The sequence below is a fragment of the Monodelphis domestica genome, chromosome 8 (assembly GCF_027887165.1).
Source record: "Monodelphis domestica isolate mMonDom1 chromosome 8, mMonDom1.pri, whole genome shotgun sequence".
Classification (NCBI taxonomy): domain Eukaryota; kingdom Metazoa; phylum Chordata; class Mammalia; order Didelphimorphia; family Didelphidae; genus Monodelphis; species Monodelphis domestica.
Window position 1 is genome coordinate 202644122 of NC_077234.1, and position 23336 is coordinate 202667457.

The window sequence follows — 23336 nt, forward strand, 5'->3', positions numbered from 1 at the left end:
TGAGATATTTACCAGATAATCTTTGCAAAGATTTTTCCAAATTAACTATCTTTCCTTCTGATTTTAGCTGCATTGCTCTTACTTATTTGTGCAAAATCTTTTCAATTTTATGTCAAAATGTGTTCATTTTATCTTGAAGGATCCTTCTTGTACCTTATCTGGTCAGGGATATGGCCTGGTGTGTAACCTTTGTCTTCCTCTATCCATATTTGCAAAAGTTTTTTCCTTCCTTATTACTTTGATTTTTAATATGCTTACCTGAGTCATGTATCTATTTTGAACTTTTTATGGTGCATGTTATGAGATTTTGTTCTAAACCTCAATTCTACCAGACCCTTTTCCAGTTTTCTCTACAGTTCTTATTAAATACTGAGTCCTTACCTCTTATGGTCTTTGGGTTTATTGTTACTGTCAGTTTACTTTGCCATGGCATTTATATTTAAATCTATTCCATTGATTAACTGTAATAATTAAAATAGTTGAGGCCATTGTGGCAGTTAAAATAGTGGAAGACTTAAATTATAGTAGATATAAGAGTGGATGAGTAAGTTGTGACCGCAGGAAATATGTTTTCACTACAGTGTTTGTTTTAAATCAAATATAAGGTGGTCGCCAGGGAAGTATTCCCAATTATTCAAATATACCCAAATCAGCTGGGTTTTATAGATATTTTAATTAATACAAATGAGGAATTAAAGAAAAGGAGAGAAAGAGAGAAAAAAGGAATAAGTATGAAGGGCCTTAGCTGAAGGTCTAGACCTGAGTCTTAAGAGAGAGATCAGTCAGTCCTTAATCAATCACCACAAGATCTGTCCAAGCAAGAATATAGACACCAGTTCAGCCAGCCATCCTTCTCCAGAGAGGGATTCTTCTGACTGTCCTCAAGAGACTGTCCCAAGAGCCTGTTTCCAGAGCTCTCTCCCAACAGCCTCCTTAGAGCTTCTTTTTAAGAGACTATTATCTCCTTATATAGGGAATTTTCTCCTATGTCACCTCCCCTAAGTTCTCCCATCTACCAATCACAGTAGACGTTTTTCAAAGGACAGACCATTCTTAGTTCACACCTGAGTAGACTAATCTTTTGAGTAATTCACACCAGGAAAGCTCTGAGTAAGTTTCTCACCTCTTTGTTCCTTGTAAATTCACAAGTTGCCTGACCTTTATAGGTACTTAGCACCCTTTTGTATTAGTTCTAAAAATAGGCATGGCTTAAGTATGGGTTTAAGTACTTTTCATTGTTCAGCAAGGAGTTTTTTCCCCTAAAGAAGGCTTAAGTACGGGTGGAGTAGAGGTCTCACATTCCTGATCTAAGTAGAGTTCTCACATTCCTGATCTAAGTAGCTTCACTGCCCAAATGGCGAATGGTCCCAATGGGGAATGGTCCCAATGGGGAATTTTTAAGGTTCACATAACTTATCTATTTTAGATAATATATAGATTGATGATTTGCTTTGTCGAATAGTTTGAAGTATGGTACTATTGTAAATAAATCTCTTTAAATTAAGAAATATATATTTTCCCCCATTACATGTAAAAACAATTTCTAACATTTTAAAAAGAATTTTGAGTTAAATTTTCTCCCTCTGCCCCCCCTCAACCCTCAGTATAGTAAGCAGTCTCATATAGATTTTACATGTGCAATCATATAAAACATTTTTCCATATTAATCCTTTTGTGGAAGGAAACTCAAACCAAAAAACAATCAAGAAAGAAGTTGAAAAAAGTTTTCTTTGATTTGGATTCAGACTCCATGAATTCCTTCTCTAGAAACAGACGTCATTTTATATTTTCCTGTTTTTCATTCCTTTGATTCTGCTTTATTGTTTCTTGATTTCTCATGAAATCATTAGTTTCTACTTGGTCGATTCTGATTTTTAAGGCCTAATTTTCCTCTGTCAGTTTTTGGTTCTCCTTTTTCATTTGGCCCATTTCTTCTTACATTGCTTTCATTTTTCTTCCCCACTTTTCCTCTACTTCTTTTAATTGATTTTTGAAGTCTTTTTTGAGCTCCTCAGAATCTGTTTCCAATCCATATTTTTCTTTTGGACTTTGCTTTGCTTTCATTGTTCCCTTCTATGGCTGTACCTTGCTCTTTGTCTCCATAAAAAGTCTTTAGAGTTAGGTGCTTTTTTTAGTTGTTTGCTCATTTTCCCTACCATTTTGGACATAGGCTCTGTTTTCTGGGAGGTTAGGGTACCCTCTTAAACTTCAGTCCTTCCTTTATGCTGCCCTTAGCTTATTTTTTGAGTTTCTGTCAGTTTCAATTTTTCCAGTCTGATATGATGGCCTTAGGGCTGGGAGCTCGGAGGGCCTCCTCCTACTTCTGATTAAATTAACCCTGAGATGTTGATAGCTTAAAGACTTGCCTCAGGCTTAGGCATAGGCTTTTGATTTCACTCTGAACTTGATCAGGTTAGGGCAGCGGTTCTCAACCTCTCAATTTGTAGCAATTAGAATACATAATACATAGAATACATAATATCAGGTATTTACATTCCGAATCATAACTGTAGCAAAATTTCAGTTTTGAAGTAGCCACCAAAATAATTTTTTTATTTGGGGGTCACTGCAACATGAGGAACTGTATTGCAGGGTCACAGCATTAGAAAGGTTGAGAACCACTGGGTTAGGGGCTACTCATTCTAGCCCCAGGCTTAGATGTAATTTTTTGGCTTTTTAAAAATATTAATTGCAGGGATTCTGGTGGTGACCTTGAGCTACTCTGCCTTACTCCACCATCTTGACTCTGGCCCTGGAAGGAACTCCCTGAATTCATTTTGAGATGTTATGTCATAGTTTTTTTGAAGAGTAATTTGGTAGAGTTAGGAGGGTTTGTGTACTTTCTTTCCCATCTTGATTCTGCCTCAAATCTCTTTTATTTTGAGTACAATTTTGGTACCACAATCAAACCATTGTGGACAGTCTTCCACAGATTCCTTTAGACCTTTCCTTAGGTAAATTTTTCCTACAAATTTCTTCATGTCTTTCTCATATCCCCTGTGGTATGTGGTATACTTTGGAACTTTCCATTTATTTTCTTCTTGCCTTCCAAACTTGCTTTCTCTTGTTTCTTGAGATTGAATTTGAGACCAATTAGAAATCATCACTGCCATTGCAAATGATTCCATAGCACACTTTCTATTCAAGAATTAATAGGAATAAACATTTAACTCTAAGGGAAATTAACTTTTTAAAAAGAGTTTTAAAGTCGTTCCTGGCTAGTTCAAAATGTCAAAAAAATGTTACTGTACTGAGTAGCTTAAAGTTAATAATCTGATGGAAAGATTTGAATTTTAGGGGGTAGTCATAGGGTAGAAAGATGTTTATTGTGATGAATATATATCTCTAGCCATGAATTCTCTTCCAAGTTGCAGATCCATATCTCAAACTTCCTATAGAGCATCAACATCTGGATGTTTTCTTTCTTGCCCCTATACACTTTTCTTCTCTACTAACTTTCTCTGTCTCTGCCCGGCTGGCTTTTTCTACAGAGAGAAGGAGGAACTTTCTATGGGTGAGCACCCCAAATTTTGATTACAATATTTGATAGAGTCATCCTATGTAATTATACCAAAATCCATCTCCTTTAGTGGGTTTGGTTTTTTAAAAAAAACTGTTTATGTACCCAGTTTGATTAGGCTTATTTTTAAGTGTTAAAGAGAGTAGGAAGAAGATTTATATCCCAAATGGTAGAAGGCCAAATGTCAAAGAATATTTTGTGTTTTCACTTTTAACAGAGTTTTCAAATAAATTTTATCTAATATTGCTTTTTTTTTTTAAAGGAAAGGACAATTTCAGGCATGAAGAATATCATTGCTGAAATGGAACAGGCTTCAAGGTAATTCTCAGTATTTTGATACAGCTACAAAGTTTTACAGAATTGACAAATGACCAAACTGAACTACTGTATTTTATACTGTATATATTTATATTTTTATGTCACTGAAATTTTACAGACCATGCAATTTTACATTTGGTTTCTCATACTTTGTCATATCCATCTTTATAAACTCAAATGTTTTACTTTTCTATATTATCTTTTTTATTATTATTCTGCATCAGTAAAATACTTCTTATGTCCTTATTTGATTTATAAAACAGACAGTCAACTGAAGCTCTTATCATGTGTGAACAAGACATTTCCAGGATGCGTAGACAATTGGATGAAACAAATAATGAACTAACTCAGATTGCTAGAGAAAGAGAGGCCTTGGCTCGGGATAATGATAAATTACAAGAGTCAATCTCTAGAATTAAGCAGGAAAACCAGGTATTTTTTCTACTGGATTCCTTTTTTATGCAAATCTAAAAGTTTTATCTTACTTGCAAATAAGGTATAGATTATAATTAGATAAATTAAGATTAAGATTATGCAGGTTGGTTTGGAACTTTGCATATAACTAAACTACATTTAAACTTTTTTTAAACCCGTACCTTCTGCCTTAGAATTGATTATTAAGTATCAATTCTAAGGCAGAAGAGTAATAAGAGCTAGGCAGTGGAGGTTAAGTGATTTGCCCAGGGTCACACAGCTAGGAGCTGAGGCAAGATTTGAACCTAGGTCCTCCCAGACCCTGACTTGGAGACTTGTAAGATTAAAATTAATATCCAATAACTCTAAGTATTATATTTTATAATATTTATTAATAATCACTTGAAGTAAAAGAAATAATATAATATTTATTAATAATTACTTGAAGTAAAAGGACAAAAGTAAAAGCCTTAGTAAAAACTGCTTTCCCAGCCACAATCAAAGGAAAAGAATGTGTAAGGGCAGAGTTACACAAAACTTATATCTATCTTCCCTATGTTAGTATGTAACGTGAGAAGGAACATGGGAAGCTGGGATTTACAGTCCTGGGAAGCAATTCTTTAATTTGTTAATATATGCACTCAGGGATACTCTGAGTACTGCTTTGGCTGCATCCCATAAGATTTGAAAGGATGTCTCACCATTGTCATTTTCCTCAATGAAATTATTAATTGTTTCTATGATTTCTTCTCTAACCGATTTTGGAGTATCATATTATTTAATTTCCAATTAATTTTTGATTCGGCTCTCCATGTACCCTTATTGATCATTATTTTTATTGCCTTATGATCTGAAAAGGTTGCATTTATTATTTCTGCATTTGTATGCTATGTTTCTGTGACATAGTGTATGATCAATCTTTGTGAATGTGCCGTGTGGTGCTGAGAAGAAGGTGTATTACTTTTTGTCCCTATTTATTTTTCTCCATATGTCTATTAATTCTAATTTTTCTAAGATTTCATTCACTTCTTTTACCTCTTTCTTATTTATTTTTTGATTTGATTTACCTAAATTTGATAGTGATTGGTTCAAGTCTCCCACTAATATGGTTTTACTGTCTATTTCTTCCTTCAATTCTCCTAGTTTCTCCATTAGAAATTTGGGTGCTATACCATTTGGTGCATACGTGTTGATTAGTGATATTTTCTCGTTGTCTATACTCCCTTTTAACAGAATATATTTACCTTTCCTATCCCTTTTAATCAGCTCTATTTTTGCTTTGGCTTTGTCAGATATCATGATTGCAACTTCTGCCTTCTTTCTATCAGTTGAGGCCCAAAAGGTCTTACTCCATCCTTTAATTCTAATCCTGTGAGTATCAACCCGCCTCATATGTGTTTCTTGAAGACAACATATGGTAGGGTTTTGGGTTCTAATCCAATCTGCTATTTGTCTACGTTTTATGGGTGAGTTCATCCCATTCACGTTCAAAGTTATGATTGTCACTTGTGGATTCCCTGGCATTTTGATATCCTCCCCAAATTCTGACCTTTCTTCTTTAGCTATAACCTTTTAAACCAGTGATTTACTTTAGATCCATCCCCCTAGTCCCCTCCCTTGATATGCTTCCCTTTCTAGCCCCTCCCTTTTTGTTCCCTTCCCCTTCCCCCTCTCTGTCCCTCCCTTTTTATACTCCCTCCCCCTCCTTAATCTCCCCTTCTCTCTTAACCTGTTGGATAAGATAGAATTCAAGATACCAATGGATCTAGATGTTCTTCCCTCTCAGAGTTGATTTCTTTGAGAGTAAGGTTTAAGTAATACCACTTTATGCTCTCTTCCTCTCCTTCTTATAGGAGAATTCTTCCCCTCCCCTTCCCATGTGTATCTTTGTGTGAGAAAGATTATTCTATTTAGTTTTTTTCCCTCTATTTCTTGAAGTAAATCTTAGTACCATCAACGATTCCCCCCCTCCCTTTTTCATTCTTCCCTGCCTTTCACCATATTGTCTTGATGCCCCAATCTTTCTCTATGCATGATTCTTCTAACTATTCTAATGATTCATACAATTTTTGAGAGTTACACATTACATTTTCCCCACATATTAATATATATAATTTGATATAAATGTAGTCCTTATAGAAGAGAGTTTGAATAAAAGAAAAAGATAACATTTTTCTCCTTTTCCCTTTCTTTCATATTTATCTTTTCATGTTTCTCTTGCTCTTTGTGTTTGGATGTCAAACTTTCCACTAAGTTTCTGGTCTTTTCTTTGCAAATACTTGGAAATCTTCTATTTTGTTGAATGCCCATACTTTCCCCTGGAAGTATATAGTCAGTTTTGATGGGTAGCCGATTCTTGGTTGAAGACCCAGCTCTCTTGCCTTTCTGAATATCGTGTTCCATGCTTTGCGGTCTCTTAATGTGTTCGCTGCTAAATCATGTGTGATCCTTATGGGGACTCCTCTATATATGAAGCTCCTCTTCTTGGCTTTTTGTAAGATTTTCTCCTTAGCTTGGAAACTCTTGAATTTGGCGATTACATTCCTGGGGGGTTGTCTTTTGGGGATTTAGTATAGAGGGTGTTCTATGAACCCTTTCTATTTCTATTTTCCCCCTTTGCTTGAAAACATCAGGGCAATTTTCTTCGATCATTTCTTGTAGTATGGCATCGAGATTTTTGTTTATTTCTGTTTTTTTTCGGGTAGACCAATGATTCTAAAGTTGTCTCTCCTTCCATTTTTTGACTTTGCTTTATTAATTCTTGCTGTTTTGCAAGATCACTGTCTTCCAGTTGCTTAATTCAGGTCTTTAAGGACTGGTTTTGCTTTTAAATTTGGTCTGCCTATCTGTTTGTGGCCTCCAACTCTTTCTCCAATTATGAGGTCTTGTCTGTCAGGCTGCTGACCTCTTTCTGAATTTTTTCCCATTTTTCTTGCCAGAAGGTTTCCATCTTTTGGATAAGCTCCATTTTGAGTTCTTCCAGAGCTTGTGGATGATTTCCATTTTGGGGGGCATGTTTTGATTTTGTTTAAAAATTTCATCCTCTTCCTCTTCTGTCCCCTGGGTTCCCCCCCATAAAAGTTCTCGATAGTCACTTTTTTCCCTTTCTTCTTGGAGGGTTGCTCTTGGGTAGTGTGAGCTATCCCTTTGGTGTTTTTATTCCCCTTTCCTTTTTGGTCAGAGGTCTGGGTGATTTGGGCGGGTTTTCTGTGGATTTAAGTTGCCTCAGAGTAGTTCTTTCCAGCCTCCGACGTTTGTTAGCGAGCCCGCCCCTGTGCTCTGTGGTCTCTTCTCATGGGTGCTCAGGAATCTCCTGTAAAACTGCTCTGAGGGGTGGATCTCTGGTAGTCCCTGTCAGTTTCCAGGGAGCCTGGCGTGCCCCCCCCCCCCCTTCACTACAGCAAGGAGTGGAGCTTTGGCCTTAGGCAGTTTCTACAGTTTCTCAAGACTCCACACTGTTCGAAGTTTTCAGGGGTCCCATGGTCTGCGCGCTCTCCAATGCGCAGGATTCTCCAGTGAAGCCGCCCTGAGAGATAATTCCCTAGCAGTCCTTAGATCACAAAGACCCTGGTGTGCCCCCCCCAGACAGAGACGTTCCTCACTCACTCTCTGTCCCTGTGAGCGCTCTGAGCCCCTACTCTGGTTCCGTGGGGGAGGAGGGGAAAGGGCAGCTCAGTTCACGTTTTTGTGCAAGCTTTTCCTCCTTCTTATAGTGTGGCAATATTCAAACCCCATGTACCTTTATTTCTGTGGGGTACTGGAGAGTCCCTCCATTCTTCCAAAGATGATTTTTATGATCTTTTGAGGTAGTCTATTTCGTTCGGTGCCGAGGAGAGGAAGCGATTCACGTCTAGATTGCAGCCATGTTTACCCAAGGAAGTCCCCCTGGGGAGCAACTCTTAATAAAACAATTCCCCTGTGATTTCATTGGGAAATGAGCATGTAGAAATCTCCCAGATTTATACGCCTAGTTTCCCCAATGAATCAGTACACATAACCACTTATATCTCTAAAAATCTTTAACTAGAGGGACATACAATATTGTACTCTCTAAGGGGAAATTAAAATAATTTGGGGATAAGAGGTAAATAAAAGAGAAAGAGAACAACACCAATGTTAGGTACATTGACAAAAAGCCAGTTGGGTGCGGTCCCCTTTGGCATAAGAGCATACATACAAAATAAATGTATTCAATCCCCCCACAGTTCAATTTCACTACATCCCAAAGTTCATTCTGGATCTTTTGGTACAGTGTGTGGTTTCTACAGGTATCTTCATGGCACCTTCTCCAAACAGTTCACTTTCTTGATTCAGGGAGGTAGCAAGTTTCTTATCCCAAAATTACTCTCAAACAAGAAAAATTTTTATAAATCTAGAATTTTATGATAATAATACAATTCCCCTCTGAGGTGGATATTAACCAACACATGGATCGCCCCGGGATACATGACTGAGTTATGAAGTATATGAATTAAATGTCAAAAGAAAATAAACATAAAAAACAAATAAAAAAGAAAAATGCAATTTCTGGATGAAAAACATAAAATATCAAAGTCAACAATTCTAAGTAAGGAAAAATAATCCCTTTATAGGTCCTTGAATCAGGGCCCTATTTATGTCCCACAAGCTTGTAGTAGTAGCAATTATGTACTTACCCAGTCAGCAGCCAGGACTACAGAAAATTGCCATATTATCAAAGAGAGAGAAAGTTGACTAAATTTTGAAGCAGAAAGAAAATAGCATTCCCAGGTCTGAGGTACTTGGTAGAGGTCTGGATCTGGCATGAGGGAATCCTGCATCTGACTTTGCAAACACTCACTTCCTCTAACGACAAAATAAATTCAAGTCCCCTGTCTTGGTGCAGAATCTCATCAATCCTACCGGGATTAGTTTATCTCTTTGACCTTGTGCTCTTTGGCACTGTGCAGATTAACTTTGTGTTCCTTGGTACTGTGCAGTGGCACTTTTGTGATCCCTTCTCCTGATATCAGACACAATAATTAATCAAATTCCGATAATATTTAACAATTAATGGCAGGGGATGATCATGTGGTGAGAAGATGGCGGCGTAGAAGCAGCGAAAGTTTAGACCTCGGAAACCCTTTCTTACCGATCGCAAACCGAGTGCTCCTAAGACACCGAAATTCAAGCTGAACAACAGGATAGATCTGGGGAATCCTCCTCCTGGACCTGGATCAAAAGGTACTGCACCCCAAAAGCCAGAACCTTAGATCACTCGGATTTAAGGGGTAGGCAGAAGGAAGGTCCCAGGACCCATCCCCCCCAACCCAGAGTGCTGAGCCCACGGCAGCAGTGGGAACCTCAGGGCTCTGAGGACTCACCTTGAAAGCAACCTGAGCAAGTCTCCAGGCATTCAACACAGACTGTGGAGGAGGAGGTTGTTTTTTTTTTCTTTTCTCTTTTTTTTGGCTCAAGGATCATTCGGCCCACACCACCTGAACCTAATCCCATCAGGAGCTCTCAGAGCTTCTGAAAGAACAAAAACCTCAGGGCCCGGGAAGGGCTTACCTTGAAAACAACCTGGGCCAGTCTCCAGGCATTCAACACAGACTGTGGAGGAGGAGGTTTTTTTGCTTCAGGGCTCATTCAGCCCAAACCAGGTGAACCTAATCCCACCAGGATCCTTAAGAGCCCAGGGAAGCCACGACCCCTCCCTCCTTAGAGAGCAGGGTCTTCTGAAAGAACCAGCTGAACCTAATCTCATCAGGAGCCCTCAGAGCCCAGGGAGGCCACGTACCTCCCCCCTTAAAGAGCAGAGTCTTCTGAAAAAACAGAAACCTAGAGGCCAAGTCAAGATGGCAGCCTAGAAGGAGCATAGACCTGGCAGCCTGGCCAGAGCTTTGGAGATCCTCCATATTTGCTCCAGCCGTTCAGGAAGTTTAAAACTCAGAGTAAACCCAGCCTAACTAAGCTGAACTCAATCCCATCAAAAGTCTCCAGAAAGCAGGGAAGCCCAGGCTCCCCACCCATCCTCACTGACTCCTGGACTTTAAGCCAATCAAAAGCCTCCAGAGGACAGGAAAGCTCAAACCCCAACAACCCTCCCCCAGAGATTACACCAAGAGATCTTCTGTTAAAGCTCCAAGAGGTGAGATCTATAGAAGTCCCCAAAAAACAAAAAAAAGAGAGGAACAAGAGCACAGACAAATACAGGGAGGAAAGAAGGGGTGAATTTGAACAAACAACAGAAAAAGAAGAAAGAAACTACAATAGACAGCTACTACTCAGCAAATGGAACAGAGGGGGAGAGATCAGCAAACAATAAACCAGAAATCCCAGCAAATTGGATACAGGCTGTGGAAGAACTCAAAACACAACTAAGAGAGGCTGAAGACAATTGGGAAAAGAACTTAAAAATTAAGATAAGTCATCTGGAAACAGAGGCACTTGAACTAAAACAAGAAAATAGTGTCCTGAAAGCCAAAATCATCCAGCTGGAAAATGAGGCAAAGGAGATGAAAGACGAGGTAAAGAGGATGAAAGATGATCTTCAAAGAAAATCAGACCAGAAGGAAAAAGACGACCAAAAAGCCAGAGATGAAATCTAGTCTTAAGGAAGCAGAATGCAACAACTAGAATTAAGTGACCTCACAAGGCAGCAGGACACCATAAAACAAAACAAAAAGAATGAAAAAATTGAGGAAAATGTGAAGCATCTCATTCACAAAACAGACAATTTAGAAAATCGTTCAAGAAGAGACAATTTAAGAATAATTGGACTACCAGAAGACCATGACAAAAGAAAAAGCCTGGACATAATACTAGAGGAAATTATCCAGGAAAACTGTCCCGAAATCCTAGAACAAGAGGGGAAAGTGGAGATTGAAAGAATCCACAGATCACCCCCTGTATTTAATCCCCAACTGACAACACCAAGAAATGTTATAGCCAAATTAAAAAACAATCAGATGAAAGAACAGATATTACAAGCTGCCAAGAAGAAGCCATTCAGATACCATGGAAACACGGTGAAGATAACACAGGATCTATCATCTGCATCCACACTGAAGGACCGAAAGGCATGGAATACGATATTCCGGAAAGTAATGGAACTAGGTCTATAGCCAAGAATAAAATACCCATCAAAACTGACTATATTCTTACAGGGGAAAGTACAGTCATTTAACACAACAGAAGAGTTCCAAGCATTCATAAATAAAAGACCAGACCTGAACAGAAAATTTGAAGTCCAACCACAGAACTCAAGAGAATCAGCAAAAGGTAATTAAAAAAGAGGGGAAAAAACAACAACAACAACAAAAAAATTTTAAGAGACTCAATAAGTTAAGATGATATGTATCCCTATTAGAAAAGAGGTCAAAAACTGTTGCTATCACCTGAGCAGCTAGAAGAACTACACTCAGAGAGAACAGTGACAAACTGTATAGGATGAAAGACATAAATAGGTATATAGATATATGCATGCATAAATACATATACATGTGTATGTATATATATACATGATTAAAGCTAAAAAAAAGAGGTTATGACTAAAAGAAATGGGAAAAGAAACAAAAATGGGGGTAAATTTGTATGTCACAAAGAAGCTCATGGTGGGAGGGGGGAGAACATTGATACACTGGAAGGGTAAAGATGTTGGAGATAGGAAATACTCAACTCTTACGTACTTTGAAACTGACCCAAAGAGGGAAGAACAATCCAACCCATTGGGGAAGAGAATAGATTTGCGCCCTATAGGGGAGTAGAAGGTAAAAAACAGACTGGTGGGGAGGGAAGCAGTACAAGGGAGGGAGAGGGTGGGGGAAATTTTAAAAAGACTACAGGGGAAAATAAGGGAGGGAATAAGAAAGGAGGTGGGTAGAAAGGGAAACACAAGGGGGGACTGATTTAAAGTAAATCACTGGACTAAAAGGTAGAGCTGAAGAAGAAAGGTTAGAATTAGGGAAGGATATCAAAATGCCAGGGAGTCCACAAGTGACAGTCATAACTTTGAACATGAATGGGATGAACTCACCCATAAAATGTAGACAAGTAGCAGAATGGATTAGAATCCAAAACCCTACCATATGTTGTCTTCAAGAAACATACATGAGGCGGGTAGACACCCACAAGGTCAGAATTAAAGGATGGAGTAAGACCTTCTGGGCCTCAACTGACAGAAGGCAGGAGTGGTAATCATGATATCTGATAAAGCCAAAGCAAAAATAGACTTGATCAAAAGGGATAGGAAAGGTAATTATATTTTGTTAAAACGGACTTTAGATAATGAGGAAATATCACTAATCAACATGTATGCACCAAATAATATAGCACCCAAATTTCTAATGGAGAAACTAGGAGAATTGAAGGAAGAAATAGACAGTAAAACCATATTAGTGGGAGACTTGAACCAACCATTATCAAATTTAGGTAAATCAAATCTAAAAATAAATAAGAAAGAGGTAAAAGAAGTGAATGAAATCTTAGAAAAATTAGAATTAATAGACATATGGAGAAAAATAAATAGGGATAAAAAGGAATACACCTTCTTCTCAGCACCACATGGCACATTCACAAAGATTGACCATACATTAGGTCACAGAAACATGACATACAATGCAGAAAAGCAGAAATAATAACTGCAGCCTTTTCAGATCACAAGGCAATAAAAATAATGATCAGTAATGGTACATGGAAAACCAAATCAAAAATTAATTGGAAATTAAACAATATGATACTCCAAAATCGTTTAGTTAGAGAAGAAATAGAAACAGTAAGTTCATCGAGGAAAATGACAATGGCGAGACATCCTTTCAAACCTTTTGGGATGCAGCCAAAGCGGTAATCAGAGGTAAATTCATATCCCTGAGTACATATATTAACAAACTAGGGAGAGCAGAGATCAATCAATTGGAAATGCAAATTAAAAAAACTCTAAAGCGATCAAATTAAAACCCCCCAGCAGAAAACCAATCATTAAAAATTACTTTGCCCAATTATATGGCAATAAATACACCAAATTAGGTGATATGGATGAATATATACAAAAATACAAACTGCCTACACTAACAGAAGAAGAAATAGAATTCTTAAATAATCCCATATCAGAAAATGAAATCCAACAAGCCATCAAAGAACTTCCTAAGGAAACATCCCCAGGGCCTGATGGATTCACCAGTGAATTCTATCAAACATTCAGTAAAGCCTCCCGCCAGTGAGAAGCTTTATGGTAGGAAAATAGAAAAGGGATAGAAGTTTTGGATCCCGCGAAGGGCATGAAGGAGCTAACCTTTGAGATGTCAATAATGTGTCAGTAATCAATTATTATTAATATTTGGGAGCCACAGCCACTCTCCAGTCAATGGATGTTACTGACAGGCTATATTCCGCCCAGAGATCCCATTTAACACTGCACTGGTCAGAGGATGATATAGCTCAGCTGGGAGAATGAATAGAGACTAAAGAATTAGAGAATGCTAGGTATTAGCATTGGAAAAGAAAGAGAGATGCCTTGAAGATAGAGAGAAGAGAGAAAGGTGGAGATAGCAAACCTGTAGCTTGTCCAAGAAGGAGGAGCTGGCCAGGGCTTCCCAATTTATTCTCTTTGATACGCAAATGAACTCAATACATATTGATAAGTTACATAATGCCTCAATACATATAGATGAGTTACATAGTGTATTGCTATTGGATAATTGCAAATTACCACAAAGTGAAGGTGGAGTCTTTATCCTCAGGTGAGTGAGAGAAAGGGAAGCAAGGTTTCACGCCCTAAGTTCAGCCACGCTGGGAACAGATTTCATTGCCATGTGCAGAATGGCCATGTGCCCATTCACAAACCTTGTCTCTTTATAATACCTATGGGCTGGACTGCTACATTCAGAGAACAGTTAATCCCAATACTATATAAACTATTTGACATAATAAGCAAAGAGGGAGTTCTACCAAACTCCTTTTATGACACAAACATGGTACTGATTCCAAAACCAGGCAGGTCAAAAACAGAGAAAGAAAATTATAGACCAATCTCCCTAAAGAATATAGATGCAAAAATCTTAAATAGGATACTAGCAAAAAGACTCCAGCAAGTGATCAGAAGGGTCATCCACCATGATCAAGTAGGTTTTATACCAGGGATGCAGGGCTGGTTCAGTATTAGGAAAACCATCCACATAATTGACCACATCAACAAGCAAACCAACAAGAACCACATGATTATCTCAATAGATGCAGAAAAAGCCTTTGATAAAATACAACACCCATTCCTATTAAAAACACTAGAAAGCATAGGAATAGAAGGGTCTTTCCTAAAAATAATAAACAGTATATATCTAAAACCATCAGCTAATATCATCTGCAATGGGGATAAACTAGATGCATTCCCAATAAGATCAGGAGTGAAACAAGGATTCCCATTATCACCTCTACTATTTGACATTGTACTAGAAACACTAGCAGTAGCAATTAGAGAAGAAAAAGAAACTGAAGGCATCAAAATAGGCAAGGAGAAGATCAAGTTATCACTCTTTGCAGATGACATGATGGTCTACTTAAAGAATCCTAGAGATTCAACCAAAAAGCTAATTGAAATAATCAACAACTTTAGCAAAGTTGCAGGATACAAAATAAACTCACATAAGTCATCAGCATTTCTATATATCTCCAACACAGCTCAGCAGCAAAAACTAGAAAGAGAAATCCCATTCAAAATCACCTTAGACAAAATAAAATACCTAGGAATCTACCTCCCAAGACAAACACAGGAACTCTATGAACACAACTACAAAACACTCGCCACACAACTAAAACTAGACGTGAGCAATTGGAAAAACATTAACTGTTTATGGATAGGACAAGTCAATATAATAAAAATGACCATCCTACCCAAACTTATCTATCTATTTAGTGCCATACCCATTGAACTCCCAAAAAATTTCTTTACTGATTTAGAAAAAACCATAACAAAGTTCATTTGGAATAACAAAATGTCAAGGATATCTAGGGAAATAATGAAAAACAAAACACAAATGAAGGGAGCCTTGCAGTCCCAGACCTCAAACTATATTACAAAGCAGCAGTCATCAAAACAATTTGGTACTGGCTAAGAGACAGAAAGGAGGATCAGTGGAATAGACTGGGGGCAAGCGACCTCAGTAAGACAGTATACGATAAACCCAAAGATCCCAGCTTTTGGGACAAAAATCCACTATTCGATAAAAACTGCTGGGAAAATTGGAAGACAGTATGGGAGAGATTAGGAACAGATCAACACCTCACACCCTACACCAAGATAAATTCAAAATGGGTGAATGACTTAAACATAAAGAAGGAAACCATAAGTAAATTGGGTAAACACAATAGTATACATGTCAGACCTTTGGGAGGGCAAAGACTTTAAAACCAAGCAAGACTTAGAATCACAAAATGTAAAATAAATAATTTTGACTACATCAAATTAAAAAGCTTTTGTACAAACAAAACCAATGTAACTAAAATCAGAAGGAAAACAACAAATTGGGAAAAAATCTTCATAAAAACCTCTGACAAAGGTTTAATTACTCAAATTTATAAAGAGCTAAATCAATTGTACAAAAAACCAAGCCATTGTCCAATTGATAAATGGGCAAGGGACATGAACAGGCAGTTCTCAGACAAAGAAATCAAAACTATTAATAAGCACATGAAAAAGTGTTCTAAATCTCTTATAATCAGAGAGATGCAAATCAAAACAACTCTGAGGTATCACCTCACACCCAGCAGATTGGCTAACATGACAGCAAAGGAAAGTAATGAATGCTGGAGGGGTTGTGGCAAAGTGGGGACTTTAATTCATTGCTAGTGGAGTTGTGAATTGATCCAACCGTTCTGGAGGGCAATGTGGAACTATGCCCAAAGGGCGATAAACGACTGTCTGCCCTTTGATCCAGCCATAGCACTGCAGGGTTTATACCCCAAAGAGATAATGGAGAAAAAGACTCGTACAAAAATATTCATAGCTGCGCTCTTTGTGGTGGCCAAAAATTGGAAAATGAGGGGATGCCCATCAATTGGGGAATGGCTGAACAAATTGTGGTATATGTTGGTGATGGAATACTATTGTGCAAAAGGAATAACAAAGTGGAGGAATTCCATGGAGACTGGAACGACCTCCAGGAAGTGATGCAGAGCGAGAGGAGCAGAACCAGGAGAACATTGTACACAGAGACTAATACACTGTGGTATAATCGAACGTAATGGACTTCTCTATTAGTGGTGGTGTAATGTCCCTGAACAATCTGCAGGGATCTAGGAGAAAAAACACTATCCATAAGCAGAGGATAAACTGTGGGAGTAGAAACACCGAGGAAAAGCAACTGCCTGACTACAGCGGTTGAGGGGACATGACAGAGGAGAGACTCTAAATGAACACTCTAATGCAAATATTAACAACATGGCAATGGGTTCGAATCAAGAACACATGTGATACCCAGTGGAATCACACGTCAGCTACGGGGATGGGGGGAGGAAAAGAAAATGATCTTTGTCTTTAATGAATAATGCATTAAAATGATCAAATAAAATATTATAAAATTTAAAAAAATTAAAAATTAAAAAAAAAACAATTAATGGTGGGTTTCCATAGTCTAAAGCTTTTGGATATACATTGATATTAGGGCTAATGGACATTTTAAACTTATCCTAGTGCAAAATAAAAAATTTAAAAAAACCCATTAATACTGGTAACATGTTCTTCAAGTACAAAAAAATGAGAGAAAAAAGAAAACCAAAAATGCTCTATTGCACATACAAGGAAAAACAATAATAAAAAATTTTATAAATCAAAAATATTCAGTGACATACTAAATTAGCCAAGGAGAGGCACAATACAAAGGTTTCTCACTCAAAAATGAAATCCATTTCCTTTTTAAATTGGCCATGATCCACAGTGTGAGTGCACATAATTTTTAGTAAATAAAAGCTTCCTAAACAGTAGTACAGCAGCTAATGCATATTAAAAGAAATATCAAAATCCCCAAAATCATAAGAGCCCAGTTAATGATAATAGCAAAAAAACCTGCTATCATACAGGATTCACATGAGTTACTGTGTCACATTTTAAAAAACTATGAAGCTCATGAATACTTTCACAAGTTCCCCAGATCCAGCCAATCTTTCAACTTTGGCAAATATATTTCTTACAAAGGATATTACTGCCATCATTTCAAAATTTTGCAGGAGAAACCAGATAAAAAAAACAAAACACCTCTGTACTGCTGATGAAAACCTTTTAGGTCTAAAATGTCACCAAGAAATCTAGATCATTCTGGTGGAAGGATAGAGTAAGCTGAAGAAATTAAATATAAAAACCATCTCAGGGTTACAAAGCCCCCTTGAAAAACCTTCCCACCTCCCAGATGAGATTATAATCCATAACAAGGTAACCAAGTCCCTTGGGAAACCTCCCTCCTCTGGTATAAGACTGTAATAGCTGTAAAAGGCATGTCTTTATATGTCCCATCCATTGCAATGGGGAGGTGAGGAACACAATAGTAAAAATCATTTCTTTTTTTTTCCATTTGAATTAGATTATTTAGTGAATTTAGAATATTATTCCTTGGTTAGAAAAATCACATTATTTCCCTCCCTATCCTCCACCCACCCTTCCCACAGCCAACATGCAATTTCATTGGGTATTAATTTGTGTCCTTGATCAGAACCTATTTCTATGTTGTTGTTTGTACTAGGATGTTCATTTAGAGTCTACATCCCCAACCATATCCCTTCGATCTATGTATTCCAGCAGTTGTTTTCCTTCTGTGTTTTTACTCCCACAGTGTTTCCTCTGAATTCTCGTAGATTCCTCCAAGTTATTCAGGGTCACTGCATTGCCACTAATGGAGAAGTCCATTACATTTGATTGTACACAGTGTATCAGTCTCTGTGTATAATGTTTTCCTGGTTCTGCTCCTTTCGCTCTGCATCACTTCCTGGAGGTTGTACCATTTCACATGGAATTCCTCCACTTTATTATTCCTTTGAGTACAATAGTATTCCATCACCAACATATACCACAATTTGTTCAGCCATTCCCCAATTGAAGGGCATCCCCTCATTTTCCAATTTTTTGCCACTACAAAGAGAGCAGCTATGAATATTCTTGTACACGTCTTTTTCCTTATTATCTCTTTGGGGTACAAACCCAGCAGTGCTATGGCTGGATCAAAGGGCAGACAATCTTTTAGCACCCTTTGAGCATAGTTCCAAATTCCCCTCCAGAATGGTTGGTTCAATTCACAACTCCACCAGCTATTTATTCATGTCCCAACTTTGCCACATCCCCTCCAGCGTTCATTACTTTCCATAGCTGTCATGTTAGCCAATCTGCTAGGTGTGAGGTGATACCTCAGAGTTGTTTTGATTTACATCTCTCTGATTATAAGAGATTTAGAACACTTTTTCATGTGCTTATTAATGGTTTTGTTTTCTTTGACTGAGAATTGCCTATTCATGTCCCTTGCCCATTTATCAATTGGGGATTAGCTTGATTTTTTGTACAATTGATTTAGCTCTTTTTATAAATTTGAGTAATTAGACCTTTGTCAGAGGTTTTTGTAATGAAGATTCCTAATTTGTTGCTTCACTTCTTATTTTTGGTGCATTAATTTTGTTTGTACAAAAACTTTTTAATTTGATGTAATCAAAATTATTGATTTTATATTTTGTGATTTTTCTAGCTCTTGTTTGGTTTTAAAGTCCTTCCTTTCCCATAGATCTGACAAGTATACTATTCAGTGTTCACCTAATTTGCTTATAGTTTCCTTCTTTATATTCAGGTCACTCACCCATTTTGAGTTTATCTTGGTGTAGGGTGTGAGATGTTGATCCAAACCTAATCTCTCCCAAATTGTCATCCAATTTTCCCAGAAGTTTTTATCAAATAGTGGATTTTTGTCCCCAAAGCTGGGATCTTTGGGCTTATCATAGACTCTCTTGCTTAGTTCACTTACCCCTAGTCTATTCCACTGATCCTCCTTTCTGTCTCTTAGCCAGTAACAAATTGTTTTGATGACCACTGCTTTAAAGTATAGTTTGAGATCTGGGACTGCAAGTCCTCCTTCCTTTGCATTTTTTTTCATGATTTCCCTGGATATCTTTGATTTTTTGTACTTCCAAATGAAGTTTGTTTTGTTTTTTTCTAATTCAGTAAAAAAGTTTTTTGGTAGTTCAATGGGTATGGCACTAAATAAGTAAATCAATTTGGGTAGGATGGTCATTTTTATTATGTTAGCTCATCCCACCCATGAGCAATCAATGTTTTTCCAAATGTTTAGATCTAATTTTAATTGTGTGGAGAGTGTTTTATGGTTGTGTTCATATAGTTCCTGTGGTTGTCTCAGCAGATAGATTCCTAAGTCTTTTATGTTGTCTAGGGTGATTTTAAATAGAATTTCTCTTTCTAATTCTTGCTGCTAAAATGGGTTGGAGATATATAGAAATGCTGATGACTTATGCAATCCTGCAACTTTGCTAAAGTTGTTGATTATTTCGACTAGTTTTTTGGTTGATTCTCTGGGACTCTTTAAGTAGACCATCATATCATCTTCAAAGAGTGATAGCTTGGTCTCCTCATTGCCTATTTTAATACCTTCAATTTCTTTTTCTTATCTAATTGCTACTGCTAGTGTTTCTAGTACAATGTTAAATAATAGAGGTGATAATGAGCATCCTTGTTTCACGCCTGATCTTATTGGGAAGGCTTCTAGTTTACCCCCATTGCAGATGATGTTTGCTGATGGTTTTAGATATATACTGTTTATTATTTTTATGAAAGGCTCTTCTGTTCCTATACTTTCTAGTGTTTTCAATAGGAATGGGTGTTGTATTTTATTGAAGGCTTTTTCTGCATCTATTGAGATAATCATGTAATTTTTGTCAGTTTGCTTGTTAATATGGTCAATTATGTCTAATATTGAACTATCCTTGAATTCTTGGTATGAATCCTACCTGGCCATAGTGAATAACCCTTGTGATAACTTGCTGGATTCTTTTTGCTAGCATCCTATTTAAGATCTTCATTTATTAAGGAGATTGGTCTATATATTTTTTTCTCTGTTTTTGACTTGCCTGGTTTTGGAATCAGTACCATGTTTGAGTCATAAAATGAATTTGGTAGAACTCCTTCTTGGTTTATTCTGGTAAATAGTTTGTATAATATTGGGATTAGTTGTTCTTTGAATGTTTGATAGAATTCATTTGTGAATCCATCTGAACCTGGGGATTTTTTCTTAGGGAGTTCTTTGATGGCTTGTTCAATTTCTTTTTCTGATATGGGGATGTTTAGGTAATTTATTTATTCCTCTTTTAGTCTAGGCAATTTATATTTTTGTAAGTATTCATCCATGTAAATATTCATCCATCCAATCATCACCTAGATTGCCATATTTGTTGCCATATAATTGGGCATAATAGTTTTTAATGATTGCCTTAATTTCCTCTTTATTATAGGTAAGGTCTCCCTTTTCATCTTGGATACTGTCAATTTGGTTTTTTTCTTTCCTTTTTTAAATTAGACTGACTAGTACTTTGTCTATTTTATGTGTTTTTTCAAAGTACCAGCTTCTAATCATTTTTATTAAATAAATAGTTCTTTGACTTAATTTTATTAATTTCTCCTTTGAGTTTTAGGATCTCTAATTTAGTCTTCATCTGAGGATTTTTAATTTGTTCACTTTCTAATTTTTTAATTTGCATGCTCAATTCATTGACCTCTGTCCTTCTTAATTTGTTAATATATGAACTCAAGGATATACATTTCCCCTTGAGTACTGCTTTGGCTGCATCCCATAGGTTTTTAAAGGATGTCTCATCATTGTCATTTTCTTCAATGAAATTATTAATTGTTTATACGATTTGTTCTTTAACTGGTTTTGGAGAATTGTATTGTTTAATTTCCAATTAATTTTTTATGTACCTCTCCATGTTCCCTTACTAATTATTATTTTCATTACATTGTGATCTGAGAAAGTTGCATTTATTATTTCTGCTCTTTTGCACTTGTTTGCAATGTTTTTATGCCCTAATACATGGTCAATTTTTGTTAATGTACCATGTGCTGCTGAAAAGGTGTATTCCTTTTTGTCCCTATTTATTTTTCTCCACATGTCTCCTAACTCTAATTTTTCTAAGCTTTCATTCACTTTTCTTACCTCTTTCTTATTTATTTTTTGGTTTGATTTATCTAGTTTGGATAGAGGAAGGTTCAGGTCTCCCTGTAGTATAGTTTTTCTATCTATTTCATCCTTGAGCTCCACTAGTTTCTACTTTAGAAATTTGGATGCTATGCCATTTGGTGCATATATGTTGATTATGGATATTTCCTCATTGTCTATATTGCCTTTTATCAGTATATAATTACCTTCCCTATCTCTTAACTAGATTTATTTTTACTTTGGCTTTGTCAGATATCATGATTGCGACTCCTGCCTTTTTTTTATCAGTTGATGCCCAATAGATTTGGCGCCACTTTCTTACTTTCACCCTATACCTATCTACCTTCCTGAGACTGTTTCTTGTAGACAGCATATGGTAGGTTTTTGGATTCTAATCCACTTTGCTATTCTCTTGCGATTCATGGGTGAGTTCATTCCATTCACATTCAGAGTTATGATTACTAGCTGTGTATTTCCCAGCATTTTGATTTTTATTCCTGGTCCTCCTGCCTTTTCTTCTTTCACTATTTCCTTCTACACCAATGTTTGTTGTTAATCAGTCCCCCTAGTTCCCACCCTTATTTTACTTCCCTTTCTACCCTCTTCCCTTTTTATTACCCCCTTATTTTTTTTGCAGTCTTTTTAAAACTACCCCCCCCACACTTTCTCCCTCCCTTGTTATGCTTCCCTCCCCACCCATCCATTTGTTACCCTTCTACTTCCCTACAGGACACAAATCTATTCTCTGCCCTAATGGATTGGATTGTTCTTCCCTTTTTGGGTCAATTTCAGTGCATGTAAGAGTTGAGTATTTCCTATCTCCAACCTCTTTACCCTTCCAGTGTATTGATGTTCTCCCCCCTCCTGCCATGAGCTTCTTTGTGACATATTAATTTACCCCATTTTGTTTCTTTCCCCATTTCTTTAAGTATTAACCTCTTTTTTAGCTTTAGTTGTATATATATAGTTATATATACACACATGTATATGCATTTATGCATACATATATCTATATACCTATTTATGTTTTGGCATTTCATTCTATACAGTTTGTCACTGTTCCCTCTAAGTGTAATTCTTCTAACTGCCCAGATGATAATAACAATTTTTAAGAGTCACCAATGACCTCTTTTCTTATAGGGATACATATCATTTTAACTTGTTTTTTAAAAATTTTGTTTCATTTTGATTTTCTTTTTTCCCTCTTTTTAAATTATCTTTTGATGGTTCTCTTGAGTTCTGTGCTTGGACATTAAATTTTCTGTTCAGGTCAAGTCTTTTCTTTACAAATTCTTGGAATTCTTCTATTTTATTGAATGACCATATTTTCCCCTGTAAGAATATAGTCAGTTTTGATGGGTAGTTGATTGTAGACCTAGTTCCCTTGCTTTCCAGAATATCATATTCAATGCCTTTCAGTCCTTCAGTGTGGATGCAGTCAGATCTTAAGTTATCCTCACTGTTTTTCCATGGTATCTGAATGACTTCTTCTTTGCAGCTTGTAATATCTTTTCTTTGGTATGATAATTCTTGAGTTTGGCTATAACATTCCTGGGTGTTGTCAGTTGGGGATTAAGTACAGGAGGTGATCTGTGGATTCTTTCAATCTCCACTTTTCCCTGATATTCTAGAATATCAGGGAAGTTTTCTTGGATAATTTCCTGTAGTATTATTTCCAGGCTTTTTCTTTTGTCATGGTCTTCTGGTAGACCAATGATTCTTAAATTGTCTCTCCTTGAACAATTTTCTAAATCCTCCATTTTGTGAATGAGATGCTTCATATTTTCCTCAATTTTTTCATTCTTTTGGTTTTGTTTTATAGTGTCCTGCTGCCTTATGAGGTCACTTAATTCTAGTTGTTGCATTCTGCTTCCTTAAGACTAGATTTCATCTCTGGCTTTTTGGTCATTCTTGTCCTTCTGGTCTGATTTTCT

The 23336-nt window shown here is 36.8% G+C and overlaps 1 protein-coding gene across 20 annotated transcripts in view; it reads left to right on the forward strand.

Annotated features, from left to right (window-relative positions):
- Positions 1-23336, forward strand: part of TSGA10 (testis specific 10) — a 121740-nt gene that overhangs the window by 78277 nt on the left and 20127 nt on the right. For all 20 annotated transcript variants that reach the window (XR_001624123.2, XR_471242.3, XM_016424854.2 and 17 more), the window contains 2 exons: positions 3783-3838; positions 4102-4270. Coding sequence is in view for 18 of the 20 variants with exons in the window: in XM_016424854.2 (XP_016280340.1) it covers positions 3783-3838; positions 4102-4270 (225 nt within the window). In the remaining 2 variants the exon portion in view is untranslated. The remainder of the gene's footprint in view (positions 1-3782; positions 3839-4101; positions 4271-23336) is intronic.